Raw genomic sequence first — 13,465 nt, 5'->3', positions numbered from 1 at the left:
CACATCTCAATTTTAAATATTAATGCATTTTTAATGCTGAACAAACTAATCACTAAGCTGCCTATTAAGTAGTTTGTAGCTCCATTCTAGTATTACAACAATTTGTGCTCCTCACTCCTCACACTAGCGGCGCTGATCTATCGATAGCGCTAGCTCATCTGTCGCACTGCCTATCGATATTTCGTGCAGCCTATCGCCAATTTATTTATAGCACAAATTTTTTAGTTTTCTTTTTGTTTAAATATAAACATATACATAACAACTTATTAGCAAATTAATTATAAAAAAAATCGTTTTTTTTTTAATACAAAAACCCTGGATAAAAGACTGCAACACGCATTACAGGTGAGTGTGGGAAATAAAGACAAAAACGGACAACAACAAACAGTGTGCTCAATTTAGTTGTTGCTTTTGGGCATTGCTCAAATGATAAGATTGAATGCGAAGCCAATGTGTATAGAGTATATATAACTATATTGATATATTTACAAAACGAACATAATCCGTTAGCGTTCGACGGGGCAGACAACATTTGTAAGTGTATCCACAAGGAAAGAGGTGAGCGAAGTGGGACTGCAATTTAAATATCCAACACACATGCATACATACATGTATATGTATGCATTTATGCACATATGTGTGTGTGTGTGTGTGTGTGTAAGAAGAGCATTATTTTGGGGGAGAAGGGGAGCAAGAGATTGTTTGTTTCGTCTGACTCTGACTTCACCTTGACTAAAGTACACGAGGGCAATGCAAAATACACACGCACACTCACTCACACATACAGACACGCAGCCGGTGATAACAGCGGTACAACAACAACAATGACAACAGCAAAGCTAAGGAGAAGAAGAAGCATCAGAGTAAATAACATGCAATTGATTTCCCACACACAGTTTCCCATCCCAACCATCCAACGTATTTTGATCCCGTCATCATCGTCGTCAGTGCGAAAATGTTGAACATACGTAACATCTGCTCCCTGGCCAACAATAATGCCGCTCTAATCGCTATCAGGTAAGACAACATCCCAAAAACTCCCATGCCCTATCTGCCCGATAAGACATTATTCAAATCGTACTATATAGTCGGTATCATTTTGTTAGTCGTTTTCTATATGAACTGCATTTGTTGTTTGTTTCTTTTTGATATGACCTTTGATGTGTAGTTAAAGGATTTACTTGAAAAATGTATTTACTAACATGAAATATAATATTCAACATTAATTTTTATCCCTTCAACACTATTAAAAGTCTCTATATCATTCCGTTAATTTTTTTTCTATAAAAACTGCCCTTTTTAAATAACTTTCAATGTCAGTTAAAAGGGTTTTCTATAACAATATGCTTAAATATTTATGAAAATAGATCTTCTTCCTTATAATATTATAATAAGAATTCCAAAATATGGCAAGATCAATTTTCTTCTTTATAATATCAAAATATCATAAAAAAAAATCTTCTTCCACACAATATTATAATAAGAATTGCAAAATATCGTATATAAACATAAAATATGAATTCATTACCTACCTTTCACTATTTTCCATTTATAATAATTAATTCTTTCATCATTTTTAGATCAATCTCAACGACAGCCAGCTGTCGGGACTCGGAATCATGGTTCTCCAAGCTGTTGGTGCGCAAAATTGAACCCACCAAGGAGTCGCACAGTCGCATGCTCAGCGACAAGGAAATCATCTATGCCCTCCACACGCATAATGTGCGTCCCGATTCCATGGGCGCCTACCTGAACAACTAGTGAGTGTTATTTCCATTCCCAACACTTTGAGAGTGCTGCCAACTTTAGTCTAGAAAGAGAAGCATAAGGGAAGCGTATATATATAGACAAACCGATCAGGATTCTAGCAATGAAAAAGGAAATGTATAGGATCAGTTATGAATATTATTGATAAGTTATATCTCAATTAAAAACCTAATGTAGAGAAAGCATCTTCGAATATTATTGATAAGTTATAACTCAATTAAAAAAAGAAAAAATTATATATAGGATTAGCTATGAATATCATTGAGAAGTTATACCTTAATTAAAAAAGCAAATGTAGATGATATGCTATGAATATTATTAATAAGTTAATTGATATAAAAAGCAAATGTAGAAGATCTGTTATATAGCAACAGAACCCTTCAGCTGTAGACTGTTTTAAAGGCTGCTTCTCAAGCTGTTGTAATGAAAATATATATGGGTAATTCTCTGGCGAAAATGCCTCGTAAAGCACAAAAAAATATATACAAAAAAAGTTGTTAATTTTGAGAAAGAAAAAAAAAACAACAACTGAAACAATTTTAAAAATTTGTAAAGGTTATATATGTACCACTTTAATTAGAGTTTAGAATGAGTTTGGAATTAATTTTCTGTTTTAAGATGATTGCAAAAATGAAAGTTTGTATTCCACAAAATTAACGATTAAGTGTAAAACAGAAAAGGTTCCTAAAATCAATCCGAGCTACAAGGATATTCTTTATGATTTTTTCACTGACAAGTTCCGCCAGAGAGTTTTCCCATAATCATTTAACCCAAGCTGGGTTTCTAAAATCAATCTAAGCTCTATATGTAGTATAACCTTTACTTATTTTTGAAATTGTTTAAGTCAGACAAATGTTGCCAAAGAATTACCTTTATATCTTTTATAGAGCAAACTAAATTTTAACTTAATCGTAGTTTCCAAATTTCGGTTGTACTAAAATTGACAGCATCTCGTTCTCTTTAAACACATCGATCCCAAAACTTTTCTAATGCAAACTCGATTTCTTTTGAAAACATTTGCAGCAAGAACACTGTTGGTCTGATCAATGACAAAAAGTCGAGTTTGTCGTGCAATTTGGTTGCCTCATGGACTGTCCAAGTGGGCGATATGGATCAGTGTCTGCATTTATGGAAATACACTGGAGGCTTTGAGAAGATCGATCAGGCCAAGGAGGATCTGTGGAATGATCCCGAGTATCTCAAGCTGATGAACGAACGTTCGAAATTCTTGCGTTCCCGCCATCTCCAATATCTGTTGGCCTTCAGCTATTGGCCACAAATCGAGAGTCGCGAGGGCAAAAACATTTACGAAATGCGGCAAGTTTCGCTATCGAATTGCAATTCAAATCCAACTGTACTTATTTATAATGATGTATGATGATTTTTTTGCAGTTCTTACCGCTTGACGCCGGGAACGATGATCGAGTGGGGCAACAATTGGGCGCGTGCGATCAATTTCCGTAAGCACAACAACGAGGCATTTGCTGGATTCTTCTCACAGATCGGACGTCTCTATAACGTGCATCACATTTGGTGTAAGTTCGGATCGGACATTAACATTAACATCCGAATTCAATTGTTGAAACTATTCGTTTTTCGTAGGCTACAAATCGCTGCAGGATCGCAAGGAGACCAGAGAGGCTGCTTGGCGTTCTCCTGGCTGGGATGAATGCGTCGCTTACACTGTGCCCCTCATCCGTGAGATGCACTGTCGCGTCCTTGCCCCCACCGAGTTCTCGCCCTCACAATAGAGAGAGAGAGTGAGAGAGGAAGAGAGTGAGGGAGAGGGAATGTGTCGTCAAGCTGATATGTGGAACTGTAGATCGGCTCTAAACTAGATTGCTTGTAAATAATGACAGCATTTTTACCGATGCTCACACACACACACACATACACGAACACACACACACACAACCATTTATATATATACCTTGTAATTTCTTAAGATACAAACACAACAACAACAACAAAAAGAGTGCATTTGTTTTCGAGCGTTTTACATTTGTTTCCAAAAGAAAGAAAAAAATCATCAAACTAAAAGTGAAATTAAAAAAAACACACACACATGTTAACGTTATATTATATACTACTATATTATCTACGAGAATAAATCGTAAATGAATTTGCAAATGTTTCAATTTTATCTTTATCAATCTGGATCACAGCATTAACTTTAAATCATTATACTGACTAAACTAAGAAAGTTATTGACTTGATTTAAACGCAGAATTTTAGTTTAATGTTTTAACCTTAAAACATATTACTTTATTTACTTTCTCACTTTTTATTTTCTATATAAATTCTCACAACGAAAACATACAAAAAAAATTCGGTTTTAATTTAAACACTTGAGCTTTTAGCTATAAAATTTCAGTTGCATTAGCTCTTGAGTTACTTTTGTATTAAGTTTTACAGACTGGATATTATAAACAGCTGACGGATAGAGAATTAAAGCGTTATATAGTAGAATCTAGTAATGCTGCTTGATTCACTTTAACTTTGTGCTTACATTTGTAAATTAACATTTATATTCCCTTTTATAGTTTATCGAATTGTGTTTATATTTCCATTTTCAATGTTTCTCATATACGATTATCATCATTAAATTGACAACTTTTCATTATATTCATATCTTGGATAATTTGTTTTGAGCACATTAAAATAAACTTCGTAAGTAGTTACTTATAAAAATCACATAATAAAGCATTTTGTCGTTATTCGTTTTTTGTAGATCATAATTTTAAACACAATAAAACATTTTATCGTAAATCAGTTCATTATAAATTATAATTTATAACACAATAAATAATTTCTTCTTAGTTCATTTTGTTATAAATTATAATTTGTAATACAATAAATCTTCTTAGTTCATTTTGTTATAAATCACTTTCGTAACAAAAAAAAAACAAAAATAAATCATTTGTACGTTAGATGAACTCTTTAGCTTCAGCATAGGATAGCAATTGAATGCTATACGATAGTTGTATACGATATTTTTCAACTAAATTTATATTAATGCATAGTTAAAGCCCACATACTAATATAATTGAATTATGGCATTTCGAATCAAGTGTGAACTTTTCATTGTTTAACTGGCGACATATTGACGCGACGCCTTGAGATGCTTCTTGCCCAGAAGATGCTGTTGCAGAATGCTGATGTGATTCATCGCCTTGTTGCACATCTTGCAATAGTACGAATTCGATGGCGTTCGATACATGGCCAGATCCATATCGGCAGCCAAGAGTGGAATATCACTTGTCGTTGACTGTTTCATCTCCTCCGATGGCTGCTCCTCCTCCTGCAGCTGTTTGCGTAGATTCTTTTGGTGCTTGGCGCCATCCATGTGCATTTTGATCTGTGATGCCGATGTGACGCTTATCTGACAGATGTGACAACTCAACGTGGCATCCATGTCGGTGGCAGCAACTGTTTCACCAGCTTTGCTGCTCTGCACCACTTCAATGGCCTTCGGCTCCTCGGGAGTTGTGGAGTCTGGTGTGGCAGCTGCTGCTGCTGCTGCTGCCTGGGTGAGAAACTGTTCGCCAATGCGAAACCGTCCGTCGTCCACAAACGCTTCGGGTCGGCTGCCCGTGCGCACCCATTTGCCCTCCTGGCTGTAGTAGCCAGCTCCCGAGGGCCGCGAACGCTTCTGCTCCACCAGCTGATGCTTGCGCCCGGCATAATGCTGTCGAGCGTGCGTTAACGAGGTCAACGGCAGGTCACAGAGTTCACAGTGATAGGCATTGGGTCCCGTCGTCCCATGCTGTTTAACCATGCGCTTCACCGGCGGCGTCTGCAGTCCCACATCGGTGTAGTTCTTGGCCAGCCAAGCGCTGATGTGACGATCGTGTGCCTTGGACTCGTAATGATCGCGTGCACTCTTCATCGAGGTCATTTGGGATTTGCAGAGTTGGCAGGACAGCGGCATTATCAGTTTATTGAGTTCGTCCGGATAGCTTTCGTCGCGTCCCTGAAACATAATCAGCGTCTGGTTGCTGCTGGCATCCATCGCTGCATCCGTTGTGTCCAATTTGCGTTTCAAGTTGCGACGCTGTGATGCAACAACCGTGGGTATCGTTGTTGCTGCAGATGCAGCATTCTGTCGGCCAGGTGCCACAAATCGATTGCCAGGTTGGCTCATGTTTTGTGATTCCCTTTTAATTACTATTCACAACTAACCAAGCACAACACACGCCGCTGCTGCAAACTTGAGCAAATCAATCGGTGTTCAAAATGCGGCTGCTAGAGATGCGCTGCTGTATGGCAGGCGCACTTTCGATTGTTATCGACACATTACCACAGCCACCACACACTCTCACTTTCGACTAACTTTGTATCGATACACAGAAATAAGACCATTTTTCAAATACAATTACGAATAGCTTTTTTTATTTCAGCAAAAAAACGGAAAACTAGTTGTAATCATTTACTTAGTTGTCGGGCAGCGAGCGGATGATGTCCGAATCTCCAGGATCGGTAATGGACATGGTGCACACGCGGAAGTACTTGCCGCAAGCGGTGCCCAACTCAATGTTGGTGCCACTGTAGTGCTGGACCTCGGTCTTGGCCAACATGGCGTAGTACTCAATCTCAGACTTCCTATAAACGGAGAATAACAGAAAACAATACATTAATTATATATGCTACAATAGCAAACGGAAATCCTTATTAACTTGAGCTTCAGAAAGAGTCTCTAGTAATAAAAAGGAATCGTCATGGCGATCGGAATTACATAAATCATCATATACAACTCTAATATTGTGTTTTCAATTTCATTTCCTTACCCCAAGTATTCCAAACTTTAATTCTGGTGGCGGCGTCGTCGTCGTCGTAGTTACTGGAACCATTTTTGGAGCCGTGCGTAATGCAGCAGACGAGGTAAGAACAGAGAACTAGCTACCTGTCTCTGTTACACTGCTTGAGATATATGTATTACTACTCCATAGTTTCCACAATTTGATTGGAATCATATTTCTCAGTCAGCATTAAGCAAGACTCCATATGGTTCCACCAACAACACAACACAACGAACAACCGTTACTTGGATGTAATGGAAATCTACTTCTCTGTAGCAATTAAAACACATTTCCAGGCACAACACTGCGTGCACGTGGATTCTCACCTCAGAGCTGGAGTGTTGCTGGCGATGAGCACCAACTTAGCTTTGCCCTGACGCAGGGTCTTCAAGGTCTGCTTGTAGCCCAGGCAGTATTTGCCGGACTTCATCACCAGAGCCAGACGAGCATTGGTGCTCTCCAAAGCCTTCTTCTGCAAAGTCCCAAGAGAAAGGAAAAACAATTGTTAGGTTATGTTGAACCGCAAAACATTTCGGTTTATTTTTGTATTTACCTGTTTCTTTACGGCAACCATATTGAATGTTTAAGCGACAAAATTACTGTAATAAACAAAAGCAGAAATTGCACGTTTTAGCAAAAATTGTTAAGTCGGAGCACACAAAAAAAACACACCCACCTTAGTCGGCCGACAATGTCAAAAAGAAAGAGCAGAGCCAGAAACGGAAACGCGTTAGATACCACAACCAGTGCTCCAGTGTTGGAAAACACAAACATATGGTCGCAATTTTAAGGTTGCATTTGCCAATCGATTAATCGCCACAAATTCGATTTTAATTTACAATGAAATTACACATATGCAACGAAATGTTATTGATAGTGGCGCGCATTAAAATAATAATAATTTATTGCTAGTATATAGCACTACTATAAAGACTCTTAATTATACCACATAAATTAGTAAAAGTTTATTGTATCGATAAGCGCCGTCTTAGGGCAATAGTGACGTCAAGCAAGCGTTATCCATGTGGCTGGCTCACAAATACAAACACACAATTGCCATATGATTGTGCCTTCGCTCATCTATGTATGTCTGAGCGTTTCTTTATTTTGAATCAACGCACATGCCATATTTATAAATAAAAAAAAAACTAAACAAGATGCAACGCCGCAAAGGTCCAAAATCAGTAAATAAGCCCCCTCCAATACAGGCAATACCCAAGAAGACGACATTTGATGGCGACAACGATATTCAATTCGAATTGGAGCTTTGTTGGTGCGTACAACAACTGCAGACGGCACTAAACAGCGGCAAGCTCAATCAAAAAATTGGTAAGTCAGTAAAATTGAATAAAAATTGGCAAAATAAAGCATTAATCTGACATACATATGTACATATGTGTGTATTTTAGCCGAGGACACAGCCAAGAACTTGAAGACATTGACCAGCAATACGGCACCGCTAATTAAAAAAGCGGCAGGTGATGAAGTTGGCACTAGGCGATTATCGCTTGAAAATGCAGCAGGAGGAAAAGAAGATGCTTCTAGGTGAGCAATCAATTATTAATTCAACAATTAAGTGTCGGAAAATAGCGCCATGCTAAGCACATTTAAACCCCATGTCGCCAGCCCTGGCAGGACATGTGTACTGATTGCGCTAGCCTTGCACGTCACGACAAGGAATACATGTGGCCCTTGCACGTCACGAAAACGAAGAATCAGCTGCCGTCTGTCGTTGTCTCCTTCCAAACTGTGCAGCTTGCTGTCTCTTTTCCATAGCGGTAGTAATTCTTTTTTGTTTTTAATTACAGTTTCCAAAGAAATTAAATTTACACCGGCTGCTGAGATGAACAAGAAATCGAGTTTTGTTAAGAAATCAGCACTGTTGACATCGGGCAAAGATTTTCGCTTTAATTTTGCCGTACCCGACTCGAGCTCCACAACAACAACAACAACCCCACAAGTTCCACAATCAGCTGTGGAAACGAAAGTTTCCAGTCTCTTTGCTGGAAGCAATGCAACAGCGCAACCCTTCAAGTTCAATTTTAGCATCGATGATAATGATGCAGCCGACGATATTAATCTGGCGGGATTAGCTATAAAGAATTGAATAAAGACTAAATTAAAATACTTGCTAAAAATACGTTTTATTATGTGCATGCATTTTGTACAATTCAAGAAGTGAGACGGTACAATGGGACAAAAAAATATATATAGTTATGTATCGTTAAAAACTGGAATAATTCATGTTGTTGCTGCTGTTGTTGTTGGAATATTACAATTGTTGTTGTTGTTGCTGAGATATGAAAGAACCGCCGCCAGTTTGCTGCTGATAGACTTCAATTGTATCGCCCTCCTCCATTTCCAGAGATGTAGGCGTATCGTTCTCGTTGATTGGCTGGCCATCAAAACGGAAACGCACCACTTGCATTGAAAGGCCCTGTAAGAAACGAGATGATGAAATGCATGCCGTTTTTTTTTTGTTGTTGTATATTACTTACAGCGCGATCACAATAAGCATTCATTAGCTTGCGCAAAGGAGTATGCTTCTTGATTTTGAATTGAACGACGGCATTATCCTGTCCCAACACCTTCAGATTGATATGCTCAGTTTCAGCCTGCGCAATAAAATCGCAATAAAGAATATTAATTGCATATCAGTTTTTGTTTACACCACAATTTCCTTGTTCGTTTGTACATTTCATTCTTTTGCATGCGCGCCATTTGCTTGTTTGTATGCCAGCCTGTGTCTGTGTCTTTTGCTTGCGTGCGTGTGTGCGTGTGTGTGTGTGTGTGTGCCGCATCAGTCAGCCGGCATTATTGTGGGCACATTGTATTTGACATCATTGCAGCAGCAGCATTGATGAAAATGTTTTTAAACAAGTTTACACTTACCTTTTTTTCCTCAGACATATTGTTCGCGGTTGTTTATTTTGTTGTGCTACAATTTACACTAAATTCACTCTCTACGCCGATACGTAAACTCCAAGAACAACAACTAATAGAGGTGGAGAAATATCGCCTGCCACTATCGATTGAGAATTTTTCTTCTTTTCAACAATATCGATACAACATCGATGACTGCACGGCGAACAAGCAGATAAGCAAATGCCACGATAGTCGATAACTAGCTGAACACAATTAATTGTAGAAATAAATAATATTTTGTTATGGCATTTATTTATACATTCATTTATCATTCAACATTTAGACACATAATAGATTTATTTAAAAGACTATTAAATGAAAATCGATAACCTTCTGATATTTATCGGAATGCACTGAAGAGTTGCAAAAAGCAGGCGTTAAAATTTGAATTACGCTGCAGCTGCTAAAATTGTAATGCAAAATGCAAACTTGGGGTATTTTTGAATAATACGATAATCTTTATTCTATTAAAGGTAATATGAAAAATACTCAATATGGAAGTTATTACTTTTCTATATTTATATATATATAATACATACACACATGTATACATATATATGTATATATATATATATATAATATATCAATCTGTATGTTACATTTATAATATTAACTCTATGCTTATGTACACACAATTTGTTGTTGCTGTTGTTGTTGTTGTTGTTTTGCTTTGAATTGATTGATTATACATACATACATATTTTATGTACTAACAATAATATGCGTACATACACAACACACACACATATTATGTGCATCCGTACATCACAGATGTACATAGTATGCATGTGTGACGAAAATGTACATACATCTATATTTTTGGTTGTTTATAGTTATTTTTTTTGTTTTGTTTTTTGTATTTTATTTTTATTGTATTCACTGATATGCATTTATTTAATTATTAATTGTTACATACACAGATGTATGAAATTTAGAAAAAAAACAAACAAACATATTGTTGATAACATACATACATATATAGTATATATATATAGAGCAGTATGTGCATGCAATACTGAATGTGGCGAATTCACGAGATTCGATTTTCTTCTTCTTCTTGGGAAATTGAGCAGCTTTTAATCGATCAATGTTATCGATCGCTAACGATTGCAATTCAAGCTTAAACTAGAACATCTTTCTCTGGGGATGGAAAATCCTCAACCTGATTATCACACAGATCCAATACAAAGAACGTTTATGTGGAAAAAAAAAAGTTCTACATACATATAGATACAATATATATATATAATACTATGAAGAATATTCGCACATTCAGATACATTCGGACACGCACAAACATGCATATACATGTATTTTGTTTTCTCGTTTTTGTTTTTGTTTTTGTTTTTGGGGGAAAAGGATATCTAAAACTCTAGTTGTAATGCACATTTAGATGGTTTGTTTTGAAAAAGCTTAGCAATTCAATTTTTCGAAGTTATCTAAAAATATACAAAAATTACAATCATAAATGAGTTGTTGTTATCTTCTAACTACTTAAACAATTACAATTACATACATACATACATTCAAAATGTTTCGACTACACATACATATATTGGGGGCTTACGTCTCAGATATTTAGCGCATACACATTTTGTTTTTTGTTTTTATCAACGAGGTATCAAAAAGAGCAGTGTCAATCAATCAATCAATCATCGTAGAGTGAAAAATGAAAGATGTGTGTGTTGTATTGTGTTATTTTGTGTATGCACTATGTATAGAAATATTATTATTATTAGAATTCTTTTTCTGTTTTTTTTTTGTAGTATCCCGATTTCCCGCACTAACTAGAGATGAGCAATTTTATATGTCTTGTGTATAAAGTTTATCGTTTAACTTTTCGAGATACACTTATCGATAATAGATTATATAATTCTTTTGTTATATATATGTACATAACTAGAACTTATTGTTTGCTGTTTGGTAGGGCTTCTTTTTGGGTTATACATATTACTCTTAATTGATTAGTTCTTCTATTTTCATTTGAATTCATTATTTATGTATTTGTTTAAGACATATATTTACGCTATTTTTTGTTGTGTGTCTTCTGTGGGTCTAACGTACATGCATATTACATTATTATGTTTAGCTGTACTATGTACATTTTTTTTTTGTGGGTACAACTTATAGTGGGGCATACAGAGGCATTTCATTTTCTCGCGTCTCGTTTTCATTTTCAGTTTCTCAAATTCTCATTTTTCATTTCTCATTTCTCGGATTCCTCCAATAACATACATATTATCTGTACAGAGTGGGCTTTGAATCCGCCTGACTGTCTTACATTGGTATCACAATTGGAGAATGCCTATCAAGCAATCGGTCTTTGTTTTCTTTTTATTTTATTATTATTACTTTACTTTTTTTTTTTGGTTTTGCCTATATAATATTTCATATACTGTATAATTTCATACGCCCTACAATTCTCAACACTCAAAAAAAAAGAAATGTCTCCATTTTATGTTTACTTTATACCCCAGCAGATCGTATTGGAATATTTCAAAGTATCTAAAGTATTATTCCGTTCATCTTTCAGATTTAAAGTTATCTGTCTGAATCCTTCTCATAGATCTATTGTGTATTGAAATTGATTGGAACGGTTTAATAGAACATCATCAAATGGAATTATTATTATTATTATCAGAATTTGTTTGTGGCATATTTTTTTAAAGAATATTTTTTCAGATTCGGTTCGGCCGCTTTTCTTCTTATTTCTTTCTCTTTTTCTTGATTTTTTTTAATGCAGAATTCTTGAATTCCGTTACAGAAATGTTATCGGAACTGGAGCTGGTGGCAAGAGTGTTTTTCTTTTTTGGTTTTTACCATTGATCTATAGATTTTATATGTATGTATATACTTATATCAAACTGACTTATCCAATGAACTAAACGACACATTGAGAATCCAGTATAAGTATATATATTTATATATATATGGAGGCATATATGTTTTATGTTTGTTTTTCTTTGGTTTCTATATATATATTCAATCATATATATATATAAAAGTACAAAATTGTTGTTTGTTTGTGTTTCATTTTCATATTTTCTAATATATCTAAAAGTTGTTTTTTTTTTCTGTTTGTTTTGTTTTTGTTTTTGCTTCTTGTGATCCATGTCCAATATTGTGAATGCATATTTCTGTGTTTTTAGTAGGTACTTTTGTACCACTGTGATCAAACACACACACACACACATACTCACACACACACTGACTGTACCCAAATAAACAATGAACAACAAATAACAGCAAATGTCCGATAAATTCGAGCAATGCACGTGCATAACCTCAAAGTCGATCGCATCGTATTGTATCGATAACAGTGGATCGATTACCATTGGGTACAGTTGGTAGCGAGAGTAGTTTGTCATCGTTTGAATATATGTCTCATTTCTATTGGATTTGATCACAGCAGTTTAGTTAGAAGCTTTGTTGTTGTAAGGTACTTAAATGTTTCTTTAAATTTCCATTTCAGTGGTAAGTTTAGATACACTATGTATGTGTGTATGTGTAGGTACATATTCGAATACATTTCTCAATATTTTGCAATTCTCAGAAAATCAATCTTTGGATTTTGCAAAATAGACTGACGTGTAAAGAGACAATGAATGAAGCAATTGAAAGTAAGCAGACAAAAAGGAAAAAAAGGGAAAGGAACACACACACATTCATATATATATATATATATTTATATTATTCATATATACGCATACATATATTGAGATATATCTATATCTATATATATGTATATCGGCTATATATATTTAACATTATGTTTTTTTCTCTTTTTCTGTTTTCTGTTTTGTTTCGTTTCGTTTTGCTATATAGAAGGAATTGCTGACCGTAGTTATAATGTGATAATCTTAATGTAAGGAATATGTCTGTGTCGATCTCTTCGATCACTTCAGGGATTATTTGCAATTTTTCCAATAGAAATAAAGAATAGAGAAAAAGAAAGAACAACATAAAGATACAAA

The 13,465-nt window shown here is 35.5% G+C and overlaps 5 protein-coding genes across 8 annotated transcripts in view; 2 read left to right on the top strand and 3 right to left on the bottom strand.

Moving 5' to 3' along the window:
• Positions 1-191: 191 nt before the first annotated feature.
• LOC132796177 (protein NipSnap) lies at positions 192-4,437 on the top strand. 2 transcript variants are annotated; one of them, XM_060807250.1, is made up of 6 exons: positions 192-345; positions 897-1,017; positions 1,581-1,760; positions 2,791-3,084; positions 3,160-3,302; positions 3,370-4,437. In XM_060807250.1, the coding sequence occupies exons 2-6, from the start codon at positions 956-958 to the stop codon at positions 3,516-3,518; spliced, it is 828 nt and encodes a 275-aa protein (XP_060663233.1). In that variant the 5' UTR covers positions 192-345; positions 897-955; the 3' UTR covers positions 3,519-4,437. The 2 variants fall into 2 exon arrangements, with proteins under 2 accessions (XP_060663233.1, XP_060663234.1); XM_060807251.1 differs by lacking the exon at positions 192-345 and adding an exon at positions 418-558.
• Positions 4,438-4,669: 232 nt separating this feature from the next.
• On the bottom strand, positions 4,670-6,104 carry LOC132796176 (zinc finger protein 346). The gene has a single exon (XM_060807249.1). The coding sequence runs from the start codon at positions 5,909-5,911 to the stop codon at positions 4,856-4,858; it is 1,056 nt and encodes a 351-aa protein (XP_060663232.1). The 5' UTR covers positions 5,912-6,104; the 3' UTR covers positions 4,670-4,855.
• A 33-nt stretch (positions 6,105-6,137) lies between these two features.
• The window catches only part of LOC132796178 (large ribosomal subunit protein eL30), a 197,800-nt gene continuing 190,472 nt past the window's right edge, over positions 6,138-13,465 (bottom strand). Inside the window, exons 1-4 of one of the 3 annotated variants that reach the window (XM_060807252.1) lie at positions 7,243-7,319; positions 7,120-7,165; positions 6,893-7,038; positions 6,138-6,369 (exon numbers count right to left, since the gene is read on the bottom strand). In XM_060807252.1, the coding sequence (XP_060663235.1) occupies positions 6,201-6,369; positions 6,893-7,038; positions 7,120-7,140 (336 nt within the window). In that variant the 5' untranslated portion in view covers positions 7,141-7,165; positions 7,243-7,319 and the 3' untranslated portion in view covers positions 6,138-6,200. Of the gene's footprint in view, positions 6,370-6,888; positions 7,039-7,119; positions 7,166-7,242; positions 7,325-13,465 lie in introns of those variants that run through there. The other 2 variants (XM_060807253.1, XM_060807254.1) reach the window with 2 other exon arrangements.
• On the top strand, positions 7,607-8,974 carry LOC132796612 (UPF0488 protein CG14286). The gene is given in 4 exon segments (XM_060807850.1): positions 7,607-7,895; positions 7,976-8,031; positions 8,033-8,111; positions 8,375-8,974. Coding segments are annotated over 4 exon segments (606 nt in total). The 5' UTR covers positions 7,607-7,723; the 3' UTR covers positions 8,674-8,974.
• Positions 8,692-9,568, bottom strand: LOC132796613 (small ubiquitin-related modifier 3-like). The gene is made up of 3 exons (XM_060807851.1): positions 9,459-9,568; positions 9,065-9,181; positions 8,692-9,003 (listed from the first exon to the last, which is right to left on the bottom strand). Exons 1-3 carry the CDS (start codon positions 9,474-9,476, stop codon positions 8,839-8,841), a joined length of 300 nt encoding a protein of 99 aa, XP_060663834.1. The 5' UTR covers positions 9,477-9,568; the 3' UTR covers positions 8,692-8,838.

This window comes from Drosophila nasuta, chromosome X (assembly GCF_023558535.2).
Source record: "Drosophila nasuta strain 15112-1781.00 chromosome X, ASM2355853v1, whole genome shotgun sequence".
NCBI lineage: Eukaryota > Metazoa > Arthropoda > Insecta > Diptera > Drosophilidae > Drosophila > Drosophila nasuta.
This window is presented reverse-complemented; position numbering and strand designations above follow the sequence as displayed.

Bases quoted from the DNA above. Each gene is read 5' to 3' on its own strand.
- LOC132796177 (XM_060807250.1), top strand. From the start codon at position 956: ATGTTGAACATACGTAACATCTGCTCCCTGGCCAACAATAATGCCGCT. The intron at 1,018-1,580 runs GTAAGACAACAT...CATCATTTTTAG, and splicing joins GCCGCTCTAATCGCTATCAG to ATCAATCTCAACGACAGCCA. The intron at 1,761-2,790 runs GTGAGTGTTATT...AAACATTTGCAG, and splicing joins GGCGCCTACCTGAACAACTA to CAAGAACACTGTTGGTCTGA.
- LOC132796176 (XM_060807249.1), bottom strand. From the start codon at position 5,911: ATGAGCCAACCTGGCAATCGATTTGTGGCACCTGGCCGACAGAATGCT.
- LOC132796613 (XM_060807851.1), bottom strand. The intron at 9,004-9,064 runs GTAAGTAATATA...CGTTTCTTACAG, and splicing joins ATGCTTATTGTGATCGCGCT to GGCCTTTCAATGCAAGTGGT.